We start from the raw sequence: 15422 nt of genomic DNA, 5'->3' as shown, positions 1-15422 counted from the left end.
TAGTTTTGTACCTGACCCAAGGCAAGTCATGAGCACCTTCAAGTCCAGTTGTCTTCACCCAATTCATTTAGCTCCTGGGTGAATCTAGTGATCAGCCCCATCTCTTGCTCTATGTTACGGATCCTCTGCTCCACAGTGCCCAGGCTTTGCACCAGCTCAGCCATCAGCGACCTCATTGCCTCCTGGTTTTTCACAATAGTTTCTAAACAAAAGGAAGAACACCCATATCTAATAGAACACAAGTTTCCCCTTTGCCAAAGAAAATCTAGTAGAATATGTTACTGTTCAGTGAAAAACACACACCCCTTGTAGAGCTCATTGGAAAATGGGCTCCGCCCTCCCTGAAATTTTTGACAAAAGGTCAAGAACCAAACTACTTTGATTTAGAAATGCTGGCAGTGCCTCAAGAGAGTTGTACTTCAGTTTTCTCATATCCCCATTCTCCTCTACGAGTCAAGCTACTTTTCCCAGGATGCACCACAGCACAGGACTCCCATGATGGAAGACTAGTGCATCGTGGGAAAAAGAAGTTTGGCCAGAGATCCGGACCCACACGGACCATAATCTTCTCAGCTTGACAAGGACTTCTTACCAGTCCTTTTTGCCCCACCACCAATCTTATCTTCTACTTAATTTGAAAGCACCTAGAAGCAGGAATCGTCTTTTTGCTGTTTGTATAGCAACTAGCAAAGGAGGGTCATAATCAGCGCCTCTAGTCTAGGGACTCCTGGACTACAGACAGAGCGAGTGTTCTCACTTTGCTTTCAGCAGACAGGAGTAGCTGCACTTCCTCGCCCTCCTTCCATTAATCTGAACCCCTTTAAACAGCATAAATTCAGTTTTTTGCACAGCTCACCTAGTGCCAACATGCCCATCTCTTGGTTCATGTCTTGCTGGATGGTAGAGGGAGCCTCCAAGGCAAACACCTCCTCCCACTGCCGGGGTGCAGGAGTGGTTGCTGGGATAAGTTCCTCTTGGGGCTTGCTTTTATCATCTTCCTGCTTAGCAGATCTGCAGGCTGCAAGGAAACCCAAGCTGAGACACTCATTAGAGAATCCACAGCAGTCAAAACAAGGCTCCTACAGTAGCCAAAACTTTTTTTTCAGGGAGCAACCACTACAGAGCAAATCACATACTGAAGAGTATTGTACCTTTGAGTACCCTGGACTCTCACTGACCAGATGCTGAGCTGCTAATTCCTCCTAGTTCTCCTGGGCTGAAACAAACTTAGAATACAGAATTTTTTGTGTGTGGAAACAAAATCTATTTAGGAAGACTCCCTCAAGGTCCATTTTAATCAAAAGTGCAACTTACATCACTATATGCTTCTATTACAAACAAACAGAAATGTGTGCAAAGCAAAAACGGGAGACAGGAATAAGGTACTAAACTGCTGCACACCAACCATACTAATCCACAGAGCAGGAACAGCTCTTGTTCCAGAATCTCCACCCCACAGCTCAGAACCAACAGTCCCAGATTGTCTACCTCAGTAGTTCTCAGATTGTGGGTCAGGACCCCATTTTAATGGGGTCACCAGAGCTGATTTAGGCTTGCTGGGGCACAGGGTCGAAGCCCAGTCCCCACCACTAGGGTTACCAATTTTGGTTGGATATATTCCTGGAGATATCATCACATGACAATCTCTAATTAAAGATTTATCTTTAATTCCGGGAGACTCCAGGCTACTCCTGGTGGGTTGGCAACCCTATCCACTGCCCAGGGCCAAAGCAAAAGCCGCCCTAGGCCGAGGGGCTCAGCTTATAGGCACCCTGGGGCTGAACCTCTGGGACTTTGTCCCCTCCCACACGGCAGCAGAGCTTGGGTGGGCTCAGGCTTCAGTCCCCTCTCCTGGGGGTCACACAGAAATTTTTGTTGTCAGAAGAGGGTTGTGGCGCAGGGAAGTTTGAGAATCCCCAGTCTACTTTCAATATGTTTTTATTTAGTACCTGAAAAATACTGTCATGAAACCCCACCTAGGCAGTAAGTCCCTAGGAGCAGAAAGATCAGAATGTTTCTTTACAAAACAATGTTAAAGAACAGAAAAGTCAACCCACTTCTATCCTCCCCCCCCCAAAAAAAAGAATAAAAGAAAAAACACACAGAATTAAGATATAGGTGTTTGGTGAAGGGCTGATCCTAACTGCAAAAAAATGAACCAAAGATAAATAAAACAAACTAAACCCAAGATGACAATCTATTCAGAATTATACTGACGAGCTGCATAAAGAGAAGCAACACTTTCCAAACCACGTTTTCTTTAAAACTCCCCTAGCAATCTAGAGAGCCCTACCCCACTAAACTGCCTCTATTGTGTACTTCACTGTACCCTAATCCCCAGGAGAAACCCTCGAGTTTTCCCCAACCCCCTTTAAGTACCTGGGCCCCGCTCTGCGCCCCCACTCCTCAGCGGTTTCAGCCTGAGCTCACCCAGCCTAGCCAATACGGACGAGCTTGCCCCAATCTTCTCCGGCTGCAGCACCTGGCCGCCTTCAGGCGCCGCCGCTGCAGCTACTGCCGCCGGTCCTTCCTCCTGCAACGCGGCTCGCAGCTCGACTCCCGCCGCCACCGCGCAGCGGGCAATCGCAGCCAGCCGCTCCCCTACCGCGGCCAAGCGACCGCGCCTCTCCCCGCTCATCCTCACTACTACACTCGCTCCCGGCCCACCAGGGCTTTATGTAAAGCAGAGCCGGACGCCACCGAATCAACCTGCTCTCCGCCAGACCTCACCGGAGCAGTTTTCACACAGGTCCGCTCCAACTAACATTCGAAATACCTCCCCCCATTAATAGCCTCGTCTAGTCCAGCTTCATCAGTTCTGTTCTCATCCACCTGTTTCCGCCCCAGCCTTGCGGTTTGAGCCCAATATAAGTAGTTTCCTTTTCAGGCAGCTCATCTGCTCACAAACTTCTCTTGCTCTGCTCCCAGAACCAACCTACCTACCTGGGCCCGTTCAGTTTCCCCTTGCCAACCAGCAAACCTACAGGAAATTCAGGTAACCTTATTTGCTGAGTTGCTTCATCTTTATTGAGAGCATTGGTAGGAAAGGAGCGTGAGGTACCCAAAATTAATACCCTAAATTATTCTACCAAATATGCTCTAGGAATTATTCTGGGAGAATACTCTGGCCTGTGGTATAAAAGGAGGTTAGATTAGATTATCCCAATGGTCCCTTCTGGCCAGAGAAACTATGAATCGTATTTATTTGTAGGGGAATACACACAGGTATAGATTTACACATCTCACATCTATACTTGATGTCGTAGGTTGATACCCTATGATGGCATTTTATTCTCATCAAGAATCAAAAATCTGAGTTAACATCAAGTTAAAGTTGCTCCTTCCTGTTTAAAAAAAAAAAACACCTCGGCAGCCAATTAAAACCGTAGAGATTTAAAACAATGGCATGGAAGGATGAAAAGAAGAGCAGCTAAATAGTGAAATATCCACATGGCTCAGAGAGTCACTCAAATCAAATATTGCGTATTGCACATTGAAACTAACAAGCCACCTTAACCCTGACTTCGGCAGGAGAAAAATTAACTTTGATCTTAGTAACTCTAAAGAGGAGAAAAGAAAAACAACCTTAACTCTGGCCTCAGAATGTCCAAGAGGAGGAGAAAAAAAATAGAACCTTAACTCAAACGAGTTAAGGATTTGTTTTTCCATATGCAACTTTTCTCATTCTCTAATTGAAATCAAATTAATACTATCATTGATTATTTATATTATTACAGTGCCTGTGAACCTCAGTCACGGACCACGACCCCGCTGTGCCTGGTGCTGTACAAAATAGAGACCAGATAGTCTCTGTCTCAAGGAGTTTACAATCTAAGTATAAAGTCTTGATTTTTTGGGAGACTCCTGCACCCCATCTAAGGCCCATTGTGACTCAAGTTTTTTCAGAACAGAGGACTCCGGACTCTGGGAATGTTGGAAACGTAAGTGCTACTTTATTACAGCTAGTGAAAAGCAAGAAATAAAATTAAAGTACCCTTCTGCCCAAGCTGAATGCACTGATCCCGATCCAGGCAGGCTGCATTTACAGGGGAAAGATATCAGAGTCCATGGCTGATCCTAGGTCCTGTCACCCCAAACAGTAAAGAGCATTACTAAGTTAAAAGGAATGACAAGCAAACAGACAGACAAATGAATCCAGTTCTAAAAGCAAATGTCCCAGCCCCAGGAAATCCCAGGATCTGGGTTTAGTGAGAGGTAAGGAATCAGTTGTTACAGTTACAGGATATTGTAATGTTAACTCCTTCTCTGCTGGCAGCCGCTCTCTCAGACAGGGGACAGGTTCCAGCAGAGTCTCTGTCTTCAATCCCAGTTCTAGTCCCTTGCTGCGAGTGTACCTGTGGGGGTGAGTGTGACAGACAGGGTCTCTGTTGTCCCCACCTGGACAACAGCTGGGCTGTCAGGCCTTTCTGCAGCTTCAGTGGAGGGGATTGGCCTGCATTCTGATGCGGCCTGGACTATTATCTCTTCTGGCTCCCTTCTCAGGTCAGATTTGCCATCTTGAGGAACTGGGGGAGACACCCCCCTTTAGTCCTTCTGCAGCATCATTTGTAGACACAGAGATCGGCACCTGCCGCCCCAGATATTTCTGGCTTCTCACCCGTGCAACGAGTGCTCAGACACTGACTTCCAAAGAGCAAACCTGGACTTGTCCCAAATCCAGCCTCCCTACCTCTCCTCCTTTCACTCCTGACGGTATCTCATGTTGGTAATGGGATCGGAGTCTCACTTGCCTCCCCCGTGGGGGTCTCTGCCTTACTTGCTCAATTGTCAGTGTTGGTGCTGGCGAAAATCCTGGAGCCTCCTGTGAAACGTTCCCTGAATCAGAAATGTGAATGATCACTCGCCTAACGGTACAAATGTGACAGGGTGGGGGGTTATTGGGGAACGGTATAAATGTACCACTCAGGATTTTGGGGAATCATATAGAAGAGGCACTCAGGTTGGGGGGCTGGTTGATGGGGAATGGTATAAATGTGACGCTCAGCTGAGTGTGGAGATGAGATTCTTCCTTCCCACAATGCTCAGTCAGAGGCAGGCTCCCCTTGGCCCTGCTAGCACCCCAGTCGCCTGCACCCCTCATCAACCATCCCCCCCAGTTCCCCAAATACAAGTCCGCACCTCTGACAGCCCCCACCCCCCAATAAGTTGACCACCTTTCTAATGGCTGGTAACTGGACCCCTGAAGCCCCTCCCCTTTCTCCGTCTCTTCCCCCAAGGCCCCTCCCCTTTCTCCGTCTCTTCCCCCAAGGCCCTGCCCACTTCTTCACCTCTTTCCTTGATGTCCCACACCCCTGCTCCGCCTCTTCCCCCCACCCTTAAAAAAAACGGTCATCAGGGCCTGTCAAATGGCACCCAGACACACAAGCCAAAAGCCAGACTGTCTAGGTGAAAACCGGACTGGTGGAAACCCTACCCCCCAAATGCACAATGCAGCCCCCTCCCAGCACCTGGTCCTCACCTCCTCCTTTGTGCTCCAGGTGCTTAATTCACCCCCCATCCCCTGCAAATTCTCACCCCCCACGCCTCCCCGCTACTCAAGTGACCTCCTCCCCTCTGGCTCTGGTTCCCATCCCCCTCAGGCATGGGATCCGGGGGTGAGCCTGGTGCTCTCTGGGGTGACACATCCTCAGGCCAGGGGCGGCCATGGGACAGGGAGTGGGTGGGTGCGCGCGTGGCGGGAGACCACCTCTCGTTGGTCAGGCTGTCTCCCTGCCCTGTGGGGTGGCTGGGTTAGCGCCCAACAGCTGCCAGGAGCACCCACTGTCTGTCCCCTTCCTGGGGGCCTGCCAGTCTAGAGAGGAGGGCCTGCTGTCCGTCCCCCGTTTTGGGAAGGGGGCGGGGAGCCACTGGCCCCGGTAAACAGCTCCGGAGAAGGACGGGAGGCTGGTTAGGAAGTGGGTGGCAGCTGGGGCCAGGCCTCCTGGGGCAGGGCGGAAGTCCAGCCTGAGCTGCCATCCCCCAGCCGCCATGGGGCGGGAGCCACGTCCGGGGCAGGGAAGGCTTTCATGCCCCACCCCCGCAGCCCCCCGGCAGCGTGGGGGAAGGGCACGGATGCTGCTGTGGCATCCTCCGCCCAGGCCGGGGGCTGGCTGCTCCTTCTCTCCCCTTCCCCCCACCAGGTTGGCAGGAGGGAGAGGGCAGCCTCGGCACCGGCGGCGGCGGCCGGGCCTCTCTGTGGTTTGGTCGGGACAGCGGGGGCGGAGCCTTTCTCCGCCTCAGCCACGCCCCCTCCCTTAAAGGGCCGGTGTTGGGCGGCGGTGGCGTGGGCACGCTGGTGGCGGTTGCGGTGGGAGCTGCGGCTGAAGGCTTTGCCACAGTCGGGGCACTTGTACGGCTTCTCGCCGGTGTGGACACGCTGGTGCCGCTCCAGGTGGGAGATGAAGCCGAAGCTCTTGCCGCAGACACCACAGGGGTAGGGCTTTTCGCCCCGGTGGGCCCGCTGGTGGGCCAGCAGCTGGGCCCCCGCCGCGAACCGCTTCCCGCAGTCCTTGCAGCGGTGGGGCCGGCCGCCGGAGTGGACCCTCTGGTGCTGGGCCAGGGTGGAGCTGACGGCAAAGGCCTTGCCGCACTCCTCGCATTTGTAGGGCCGCTCGCCGGTGTGGACCCGCCGGTGCCGCTCCAGGTGGGAGCTGACGCTGAAGCCCTTCCCGCAGTCCCCGCACTCGTAGGGCCGCTCGCCGGTGTGGACCCGCCGGTGCCGCTCCAGGTGGGAGCTCCAGGCAAAGCCCTTCCCGCAGTCCCCGCACTGGAAGGGCTTCCCGGCGGCGTGGGACTTCTGGTGCTTGGCCAGCGCCGCCGGCTCGCCATAGCCTTTCCCACACTCAGGGCAGCGGTGTGGCTTGTCGCCGGCGTGGACGCGCCGGTGCCGGTCGAGGTGGGAGCTGACACTGAAAGCCTTCCCGCAGTCCCCGCAGCGGTACGGCCGCTCCCCGGTGTGGATGCGCCGGTGCTTGATGAGGGCCGAGCACCAGCCGAAGCGTTTGCCACACTCGCCGCACTGGAAGGGCCGCTCGCCGGTGTGAATCCGCTGGTGCTTCACCAGCGAGGAGCTCTGTCCGAAGCCCTTCCCGCACTCGGGGCACTTGTGGGGCTTATTTGCGCAGCCCAAAGGCGCCGGGGGGGGCTCCGGCACGGGGACCGGGGGCGGCACGCGCCGGCGCCCGCAGTCGGCGCACTTGGTGGGATCCCTCCCGCTGCCGGCGGGCGCGGCCTGGAGCTGGGCCACGGTGGCGGCACCGAGGTGGTAGCTCTTCCCGCAGTCGGCGCATTTCCGCGGCTTCTCCCCGGTGTGGACACGCCGGTGCCGGTAGAGGTGGGAGCTGCGGCTGAAGCTCTTCCCGCAGTCGTCGCACTGGAAGGGCCGCTCCCCGGTGTGGACCCGCCGGTGCCGCTCCAGGTGGGAGGTGAAGCTGAAGGCTTTGCCGCACTCGGGGCACTGGAAAGGCTTCTCCCCCCGGTGCTTCCGCTGGTGGGCCAGGAGGGCAGCGCCCAGCCCAAAAGCTTTGCCGCAGTCCTGGCACCGGTGAGGCTTGTCGGCGGCGTGGACCCGGCGGTGCTGGGTCAGGGTGGAGCTGACGGTGAAGCGCTTGCCGCACTCCTCGCATTTGTAGGGCCGCTCGCCGGTGTGGACCCGCCGGTGCCGCTCCAGGTGGGAGCTGACGCTGAAGCCTTTCCCGCAGTCCTCGCACTCGTAGGGCCGCTCGCCGGTGTGGACCCGCCGGTGCCGCTCCAGGTGGGAGCTCCAGTTGAAGCCCTTCCCGCAGTCCCCGCACTGGAAGGGCTTCCCGGCGGCATGGGACTTCTGGTGCCTGGCCAGCGCCGCCGGCTCGCTGAAGCTCTTCTCGCACTCGGGGCACTTGTGGGGCTTGTCTGTGGCATGGAGGCGCTGGTGCCGGATCAGGTTGGACCGCTGGCTGAAGGTCTTCCCGCACTCGGCGCAGCGAAATGCCTTGTCCACCCCTGCGGGTGCCGGCAGCTGCTTGGGGACTACCGTCTGGCCTGCAGGTTTGTCCTGATTCTTCCCCTCCAAGTTCTGGAGCTTCCCATCCGGCCCCGGGCTGGGATTCTCCACCTCCTCTTTGTCCGGGGATGTCCCCTGCGGCTCTGTTTTCCCAGGAGATCCTGGTGGCTGCTCCTCCTCTTCCTCTTCCTCCTCCTCTTCGCTCGCTGACCCTTCGCCTACAGGGAAAGAGAATCCAGATGTGAGTCACGAGGGAGGAGGATCTCCCCACTGCAGAACCTAGAGAAACTGAGTGAGATCAGGGCCCCGTTGTGCCCGGTGTCGCACAGACACACAGTGAGAGACTGTCTCTGCCCCCAAAAGCTCACAGTCTAAATATTTCACTCGTATGTGGTTTTTCTCCTTGGCTTTACTCCTGTTCACCTGGGCTGCTACTTCTCGGGATCTCCCCGTCCTCAGAGGCCTGGAGATCTGGGACCCATGGTTCTTCCCCTCGTTCCATCCAGGAGAGCAGGTCAGGTTTAGAAATCGGAAATCCCGCTGGCAGGAGGAGAGAAGAGGACAGATTAAGTTTTGATGGGATACTAATCAGGCTGGGTTGATTGTTTTACAGCAGTACATAAAGGCTCTAACTGAGATCAGGGCCCCATTGTGCCGGGCGCTGCACAGACAAACAGCGGGAGACAGTCCCTGCCCCAGCTGGGATCAGGGCCCCATCGTGCCAGGCACTGCACAGAGACACAGTGAGAAACATGGATTGATTCCAGCACATGGTCCATGATTAGAAGGGGATTGGACCATCTCCACGACATGCATTTGACACCTTGACCTAGGAAGACGGATCAGAAAGATGCAAAGGGAAAATGATACAAATCCAGTATCTTTTCCCTAACTCCCTTTCAAAGCCCAAGGCAGCAGATGATCATTGTGGGCCCAAATCCTGTGGGATCTGGACACAGGAATCCGTCAGGATTTTTTGGAAATTCCAGGCTGAATTATTCAGCTGGGCGAATGCCTTCCCCATGGAAGCCCCTCAGCCAATAGATCAAGTACAAAATCCCGTTGGCTTGAAGTAGCAAGAGCCACTCGTCATTCCATTACTGGGACAACCAGAACCTGACATCCCTTAAAGGGCAGAGGGCGGCTGGGTGAATACAGATATTTTGGTTCACCGGCTGTTCCAAAGAAATTGAGGGGGGAAAACATAGTCTCGGGTCGAACCAAAAATTATTTACTTTTTTTTTTTTAATTTTGGGGAAACCAAAACGGTAAAAACCCATTCATTTGGGGTCGAACGCAACATTTCCTTTTGACCAAATGCCAACCCTTGGGTTTGGATTTTGACCGTTCTGGAACGATTTTGCTGGCTCATTTGTTTACTTAAGGAAAAGGAGACGTTTGAAACAAAATGTCCTCTCGAAGTGGAAAATTGAACAGTTTTGTTTGGGAAAAAGTCAAAACGCTTCAATTTTCCAGAATTTTTTTTATTTTTTTTTCGGCCGCAACAAGCACCAATTCTCACAATGCTTCGGGGTCGCTGTAGTTTTCCTCCACAAAAAAGTTAATCTGAGACATTTAATCCAGCTCTGCTCAGGGCTTTCAGGCCTCCTGGAGAGGTGGCTCAAATTGGGGCCTCCACCCTCCTAAGTCACTAACGACTTTTGCAAATCTCTCGTCGCCTCTGACTTGCAGGGACTTACCCGACACCAGCTCCCTGCGGTGGGATTCGGCCATCGCGGTGATCCGTGGCATGCTGATGGCCATCTCTTCTGCTAACAAGAAACGGATGAGACGGCGATTAGACGCACTGCAGGCCAGGGTGGTCTTGCCTGGGACAACCACCAGCCCAGCTCCCCTTCCCTTAGCAAAAGCAGCGCAAGGCGAAATAAGATCGATCAACAGTGCAGGGTCTGCTGCATGACCACTGACTTTCCATGGACTTCAGATCTCTCTTACGTGGCTCCTTATTGCCACAGCATCTGAGCTCCTTTCAGTCTCTAGTTAGGCTTTGGGAGAATTCAATTTTTATTTTGGTATCATTTTGATGGAGAACACCCAGGTTTATTTTTAAGCATTTTTAAAAATTATCACCAATTTCAGTGCCCACGGTTGTGGGAAATTATGGGGGGCGACCCCCGATAATAATTCTCTAATGACAGTAGACATTGCGATTCAGAAAGTTAAAGTTTTATAATGGTTAACACACAAATGGTCAACCTCACATCAGATCTTGCTCTAGGAATTATTTCGGGGAGTTCTCTGGCTTGTATTAGACAAGAAGTCAGACGAAATGTTTATAGTGGTCTCGTCTGGCCTAGGAATCTACCAAGTAAATTGCCTTAAATCAAACTCTACTAAGTTCTCCAGCAGCATTTTCCTTGCTTTGTCCAGCCGCGAATTTTGATGATTATCACTGGAAATCCTCTGTTTGCCAGACGCTGGGAATGGGTGACAGGGGATGGATCATTTGATGATGACCTGTTCTGTTCATTCCCTCTGGGGCACCTGGCATTGGCCACTGGGGGAAGACAGGACACTGGGCTAGATGGACCTTCGCAGATCAGGACACTGGGCTAGATGACCCAGTAGGGCCGTTCTTATGTTCTTATGAAATAGATTTTCCTTGCTTTGTGCATGTGCGATGAAATTGATGTTTTCCGACATAGACAGGATTTGACTGCTGTCGGTGAATAACATATTGTCCTCTATATCGGTAGGGCCCTGCCAAATTCATGGCCCATTTGCGTAAATTTCACGGCCATAACATTTTAAAAATCTTGCACGTCACGGTTTCAGATATTTAAATCTTAAATTTCACGGTGCTGTAACCAAACATGACTAGGTAGTTAAAAACGGCAAAATAGAAACACTCAAAGCCCTTCAGGTTCAGCGTTTCTCAAACTGGGGGTCCCGACCCAAAAGGCGGTCGCAAATCTATTGTAGGGGGGTCACGGTATTGCCACCCTTCCTTCTGTGCTGCTGTCAGAGCTGGGGGGCCGGAGACCAGCAGCTGTTGGCTGGGTGCTCAGCTCTGAAGGCAGCGTTGCAGTCAGCAGCAGCACAGAAGGAAGGGTGGCAATACCGTGACCCCCCCCCCCCCACAATAGCCTTTTGGGTGGGGACCCCCAGTTTGAGAAACGTTGTGTACTTTTGTATACTTTTACCCAACAGCATAGAGTAAAAGCACACAGAAGTCCAGATTTCATGGTCCGTGACATATTTTTCATGGCTGTGAATCTGGTGGGCCCTAAATATAGGGCAGAGCTGTTATCCCCGTGTTACAGCCCAGAACCTGAGGTCCAGAAACACTAAGGGTGTGTCTACACTGCAAGCAGCAGTCCGTGGCAGTGAGTCCCAGAGCCCATGCTGACAGACTTCACTCCGGCGCTGAAAATAGCCATGTAGACGTTCAGGTCGGAGCTTCGGCTCTGAAGCTTAGGGACGGGGGCGGGCTGTCGTTGGCCATGTAGATGTTCCCTAAGTGACTTCCCAAGATCACACACACACAGTCCATGGCAGAGCAGGGAATCAAAGGCTGGTTTCCCCCACCCAACGCAAAGACCCTCACCACTGCACCAGGCTTGCTCAAACAGCAAGAGCTCACGGCATATCCACATCACACTGTCAATCTGGATCCTGGCTTCTGAACATGGTGTTTCCAAGTCGGCGCTTGAGTGTCTGCACTGCATTGTAAATCTGGGCTTACAATTGCTAGCCTCGGGTCTCAGAGCCAGGGCAACACGTCCACACTGCGCTCAGGTCTGCGGCTTGAGCTGTGTCCACACTGCAAAATGACAGGGCTTGGACTCAGGCCACCCTTCTAAGTAGGGTCCTCGGTCCTGCGTGCTCACCGACCTGAGTCAGAATGATTTGTGTGCAGACAGAAGAGGGGCTTGGGCTGAAACCAGAGTCAAAGCCCAGGCTTAATGCGCAGTGTAGACGCACCCTAAAAGAACTCTGCAGGGGAAAGATCTCTGGCTTGGATTCTCCAGGTGCAGAGACCAGGGGAAATCTGTAAGGAGGCAGGGCTGGGGAAAACTGAGCGGATACTTGCTAGCCAGAGGTGCAAACCTGCTAGCCACTGTGAAGCACAAGTACCTACAGCCCTTCTGCCCCCACTGAAGTCTCTGGGGAGGTTAGGAACTTGGCTGTTTCTGAATGTCCCTCAGGGAGAAGAGGGGTGTGTTGTGTGGAAAACGGTCTCTCTCTCTCTCTGTCTCTCATGGGATCTCTAGGGGCTGATCTTCTCCCTGCAGAAATCCAAGGCGCTCACGTTTCTTCAGGCCTATTAGACAAACCACTAAGCGAGGGAGAGTGAATCCTTACCCAGAGATATCAGCGTCTCATAATTCTCCTGCATGGCGTCCCTGCGGAGGGCTCTCCGCCAGCCCGCTGCACCCTGCAGAGAGGCGCCGACTCCTCATGGAAAGCTACCAGCTCCTGGGGGAAAAAAGAAGCACCCCCCACTCAGTACCAGCTGCTCCCTGGAAAATCCCACCAGCTCAGGGTGGCAGGCTGGCTGCTTTGCTCTGGAATCTGGTGGCGGTTCCTGAAATCAGCAATTCCCCTGTTTTGGGGGGGACTAGGGCTCCGTCCCAACTCGAGCTGGGTGGGCACCAGAATTTCCGTTTCAAGGGAAATCCTGGGATTTTGAAATTTGGCTTTCATTCCGCAAGGAGAAAAATGTCCCCATGTCCTGTTTAAAAAAAAAACAAAACAAAAATCGCCTTCTGTCGGGGCAACCAAAATGTCTTATTTCAATAAAACTGAAATGTTTCATTTTGATTTGGGCTTTTTTAAATGGTATGTTCTATTGTTCTTTATAATAGAACAGAAAACCAAATAAACGTGGGAAAAAACCAGTCCTTCCGAAATGAAATTTCTGCAGAAACCAACAAGTTCCCGCAGAATGTTTTGATGTCGAAGAAATGGCATTTTCCAGTGGGAAAATGTTCTCTTGGAAATTTTTTTGGAACTACTCTGTTCCCATCCTCCCATTCTGGGATGTCTAACCCAGGAGAACACGAGGTGGGGTTTCTGTCTCCCTCTAGTGGCTGCACCGTGCAACAGCCAGTGCCTCAGTGTACCCAAGGCTAACACCACTTAAGTTTTTTGTCTCCATCTAGTGGCTGCACGGTGCAACAGCCAATGCCTCAAACAGTATATATTGCAGGCTAACAACAGGTGATTTTGCCCCATCCCCGTAACTGGCTTCACCCTGTCGGCCACAGATTATGAGCTACGGAAGCTGGGTCTTTAGGTTTATGCCGTCAGATCCAGCTGTCCAGACTTCAATCTTCGTAATGCTATATGCGCATTTTTATACAGTGTGGAAGGATGACCGACATAAGCCGGTGGTTGGGACGGGATCTAACCCCGAATCCTTCAGGACTTGCACTAACCCCTGGCTAAGAGGGTTAGGGAGGCACCTGTGTCCACCATTGTCTGGTAGGCCAGTGGTTCTCAGCCGGTGGTCCGCAGATCCCTGGGGCTCCACAGACTATGTCTAAGGGGTCCGCGAAAGGTTGTCGTTACCATAGGCCACTGGTTCTCAACCTGTGCTCTGCAGACCCCCAGGGGTCTGCAGACTACGCCCAAGATTTCCAAAGGGATCCACACCTGCATCTGAAACTTTTTAGGGGGTCCGCAAATGAGGAAAAGGGTCGAGCACCCAGTGCGCTAGGTGGTTTTCTGGAGCGGCTGGTGGCACCATAAAGGCCCCTGCTCCGGTTCAGCCTGGCAATTCCTTGTCTGTTCCTTGCTGGACGTTTTAAAGACCCCAACGCCGGGTCTCTTTCTTCCAGCGCAGACCCGGCCCCTCCCAGCAGGACGAAACCCACCGGGGACCCCGTGCCAAGGAACAGTGTCTCCGAGGCAAACGCTAGAAAAGGGCCGAATCAAAGGGGCGGTTCTGGGGGATTTTCCCTGGCACTGTCCCCCACAAAGCCATCCTCCCCCCCCCCCCCCCCACAATCCCCTAGATTGGGCTGAGGGCAGGAACTGGCTTTTCCTCTCTCAGCTCTTCAGCTTGTCCCCAGGAAAGTCAGTCTGTCCAGGGTGATGCCAATGGACCGGGGCAGATTTGGAGGGGGCTGGGAGTATCTTGCCCCCCTTCTGACTCCGCCCCCCCCTTTTTTTTTCCTGCCTCCCCCCCGCTTTTCTGTCTCCTTCCCCCTCTGCCTGGGAGACTTGGCCTCTGATTCCCGGGCGGGTTTGCTGCCCCCAGCCCCAGCGCTTCCCCCCCGCCCGCCCCCAGGTCTCCCCATCACCTGCAGGCTCCGGCTCAGGGGCTGGTGCGGGCAGAGCCCGGAGAAAGCCCCCCCACCCCCGGGCTGGGCGCGGAGGGGGCTTGGAGGCAGGGCTCCCCCCACCCCGGCCAGCAGCGGCTCAACCCCCGGCTGGCTCCCGGAACTGCAGCTGCATCCGTCTCGCCCAGGAAACTCAACCCCCGGAGGTAGCAGCGAGTGCAAGGAAGAAACGCAGCAGCGAGTGCAATAAGCAGGGCCCTCTAGTGGGGACAGCCAAGGGGGGGGGGGACACCCCCCTTCCCCCCCATCCCCAGGCTCCCCAACCCCGGGGACAGAGCCGCGAGCCAGGCAGGAGCCCAGTCCCTGGAGGAGCTTTCCCCACAGGACGTGATCCTTGGGGAACCACGAGCCTTTCGGTTCCCGGCGGCCCCAGGGCCATCCTGCAAGGGTTGGGCCCCCCCTACACCCCAGCCTCCCCCCGGGGCCAGGGCCCCGTCGGTCGGGGTCCCCTTGGAGGTGGAGAGCGATCAGGGGGAACAGGGCAGCCGCTCCCCCTGGGGTCCCGGGCCGAAGGGCGAGCCGAGGGCTGCGCCGGGCCGGCCAATCGTGGGGGGCTGTGAGCAGGTTTCAGGGGGGCCGCCAAGCAGGGCCGGCATTAGACTCGCTGGGGCCCAGGGCAGGAAGCCGAAACCCCACCGCCTGGGGCCAGTGCCGGGTTCACAATGGCGCCACGGAGCCGGGCCCATGCTCAGAAGGGGCCCCGGCCTGCTCTGCTTGCACTGCGCCCCGAGAACCCGACAACCCGCTGGCTCCCCGCCTGCCCCCCGCTTGCTCCTCTCGGCCGGCCCGCCAAGGGCTCCGCTCCCTGGCCCCACCCGCCGGCTCCTCTCTGCCCCCTGGCCGGACCCCAGTGCACCTCTGGCTCCGGGCAGTCTCTGCTTCCCGCCACCTGTGGAGCCCCCCGCCCCCCCGTCTCCCCAATGCTGAGCCACCTGGGACTGGTGCAGAAGCCTGGCCAGCCTCGGGCAGTTTGCGGGGGAGCAGTGAGGGGGGCTTGGCTGGGCCCCTCCAGGCAAGTGGGTCCTGAGGGAGCCCGGCCGGGGCAAGCCCTGGCCTGGCTGTTCTCACCACTCCCGAGGGGCCGCAGCGATTCCCGGCCCGGGAACCAGACTAGCCCTGGCCACGCTGCCAGC

At 54.8% G+C, this 15422-nt stretch overlaps 2 protein-coding genes across 8 annotated transcripts; both read right to left on the bottom strand.

Moving 5' to 3' along the window:
• Positions 1-38: 38 nt before the first annotated feature.
• LOC311530924 (uncharacterized protein) lies at positions 39-3073 on the bottom strand (the record flags this gene model as incomplete). 2 transcript variants are annotated; one of them, XM_084647985.1, is made up of 3 exons in its annotated part: positions 2380-3073; positions 857-1018; positions 39-202 (listed from the first exon to the last, which is right to left on the bottom strand). In XM_084647985.1, the coding sequence occupies exons 1-3, from the start codon at positions 2636-2638 to the stop codon at positions 39-41; spliced, it is 585 nt and encodes a 194-aa protein (XP_084504111.1). In that variant the 5' UTR covers positions 2639-3073. The 2 variants fall into 2 exon arrangements, with proteins under 2 accessions (XP_084504111.1, XP_084504112.1); XM_084647986.1 differs by having other exon boundaries at positions 2431-3073.
• Positions 3074-3931: 858 nt separating this feature from the next.
• LOC311530802 (uncharacterized protein) lies at positions 3932-14390 on the bottom strand. Of its 6 annotated transcripts, none has more exons than XM_084647732.1 (5): positions 14251-14390; positions 12308-12418; positions 9682-9753; positions 8405-8521; positions 3932-8199 (listed from the first exon to the last, which is right to left on the bottom strand). In XM_084647732.1, the coding sequence occupies exons 2-5, from the start codon at positions 12339-12341 to the stop codon at positions 5909-5911; spliced, it is 2514 nt and encodes an 837-aa protein (XP_084503858.1). In that variant the 5' UTR covers positions 12342-12418; positions 14251-14390; the 3' UTR covers positions 3932-5908. The 6 variants fall into 6 exon arrangements, with proteins under 6 accessions (XP_084503858.1, XP_084503856.1, XP_084503859.1 ...); XM_084647730.1 differs by having other exon boundaries at positions 12308-12421; positions 14251-14382; XM_084647733.1 differs by having other exon boundaries at positions 9682-9750; positions 12308-12421; positions 14251-14382.
• Positions 14391-15422: the final 1032 nt, after the last annotated feature.

Source organism: Lepidochelys olivacea, assembly GCF_965140295.1.
Source record: "Lepidochelys olivacea isolate rLepOli2 genome assembly, chromosome: 14".
Classification (NCBI taxonomy): Eukaryota; Metazoa; Chordata; order Testudines; family Cheloniidae; genus Lepidochelys; species Lepidochelys olivacea.
This window is presented reverse-complemented; position numbering and strand designations above follow the sequence as displayed.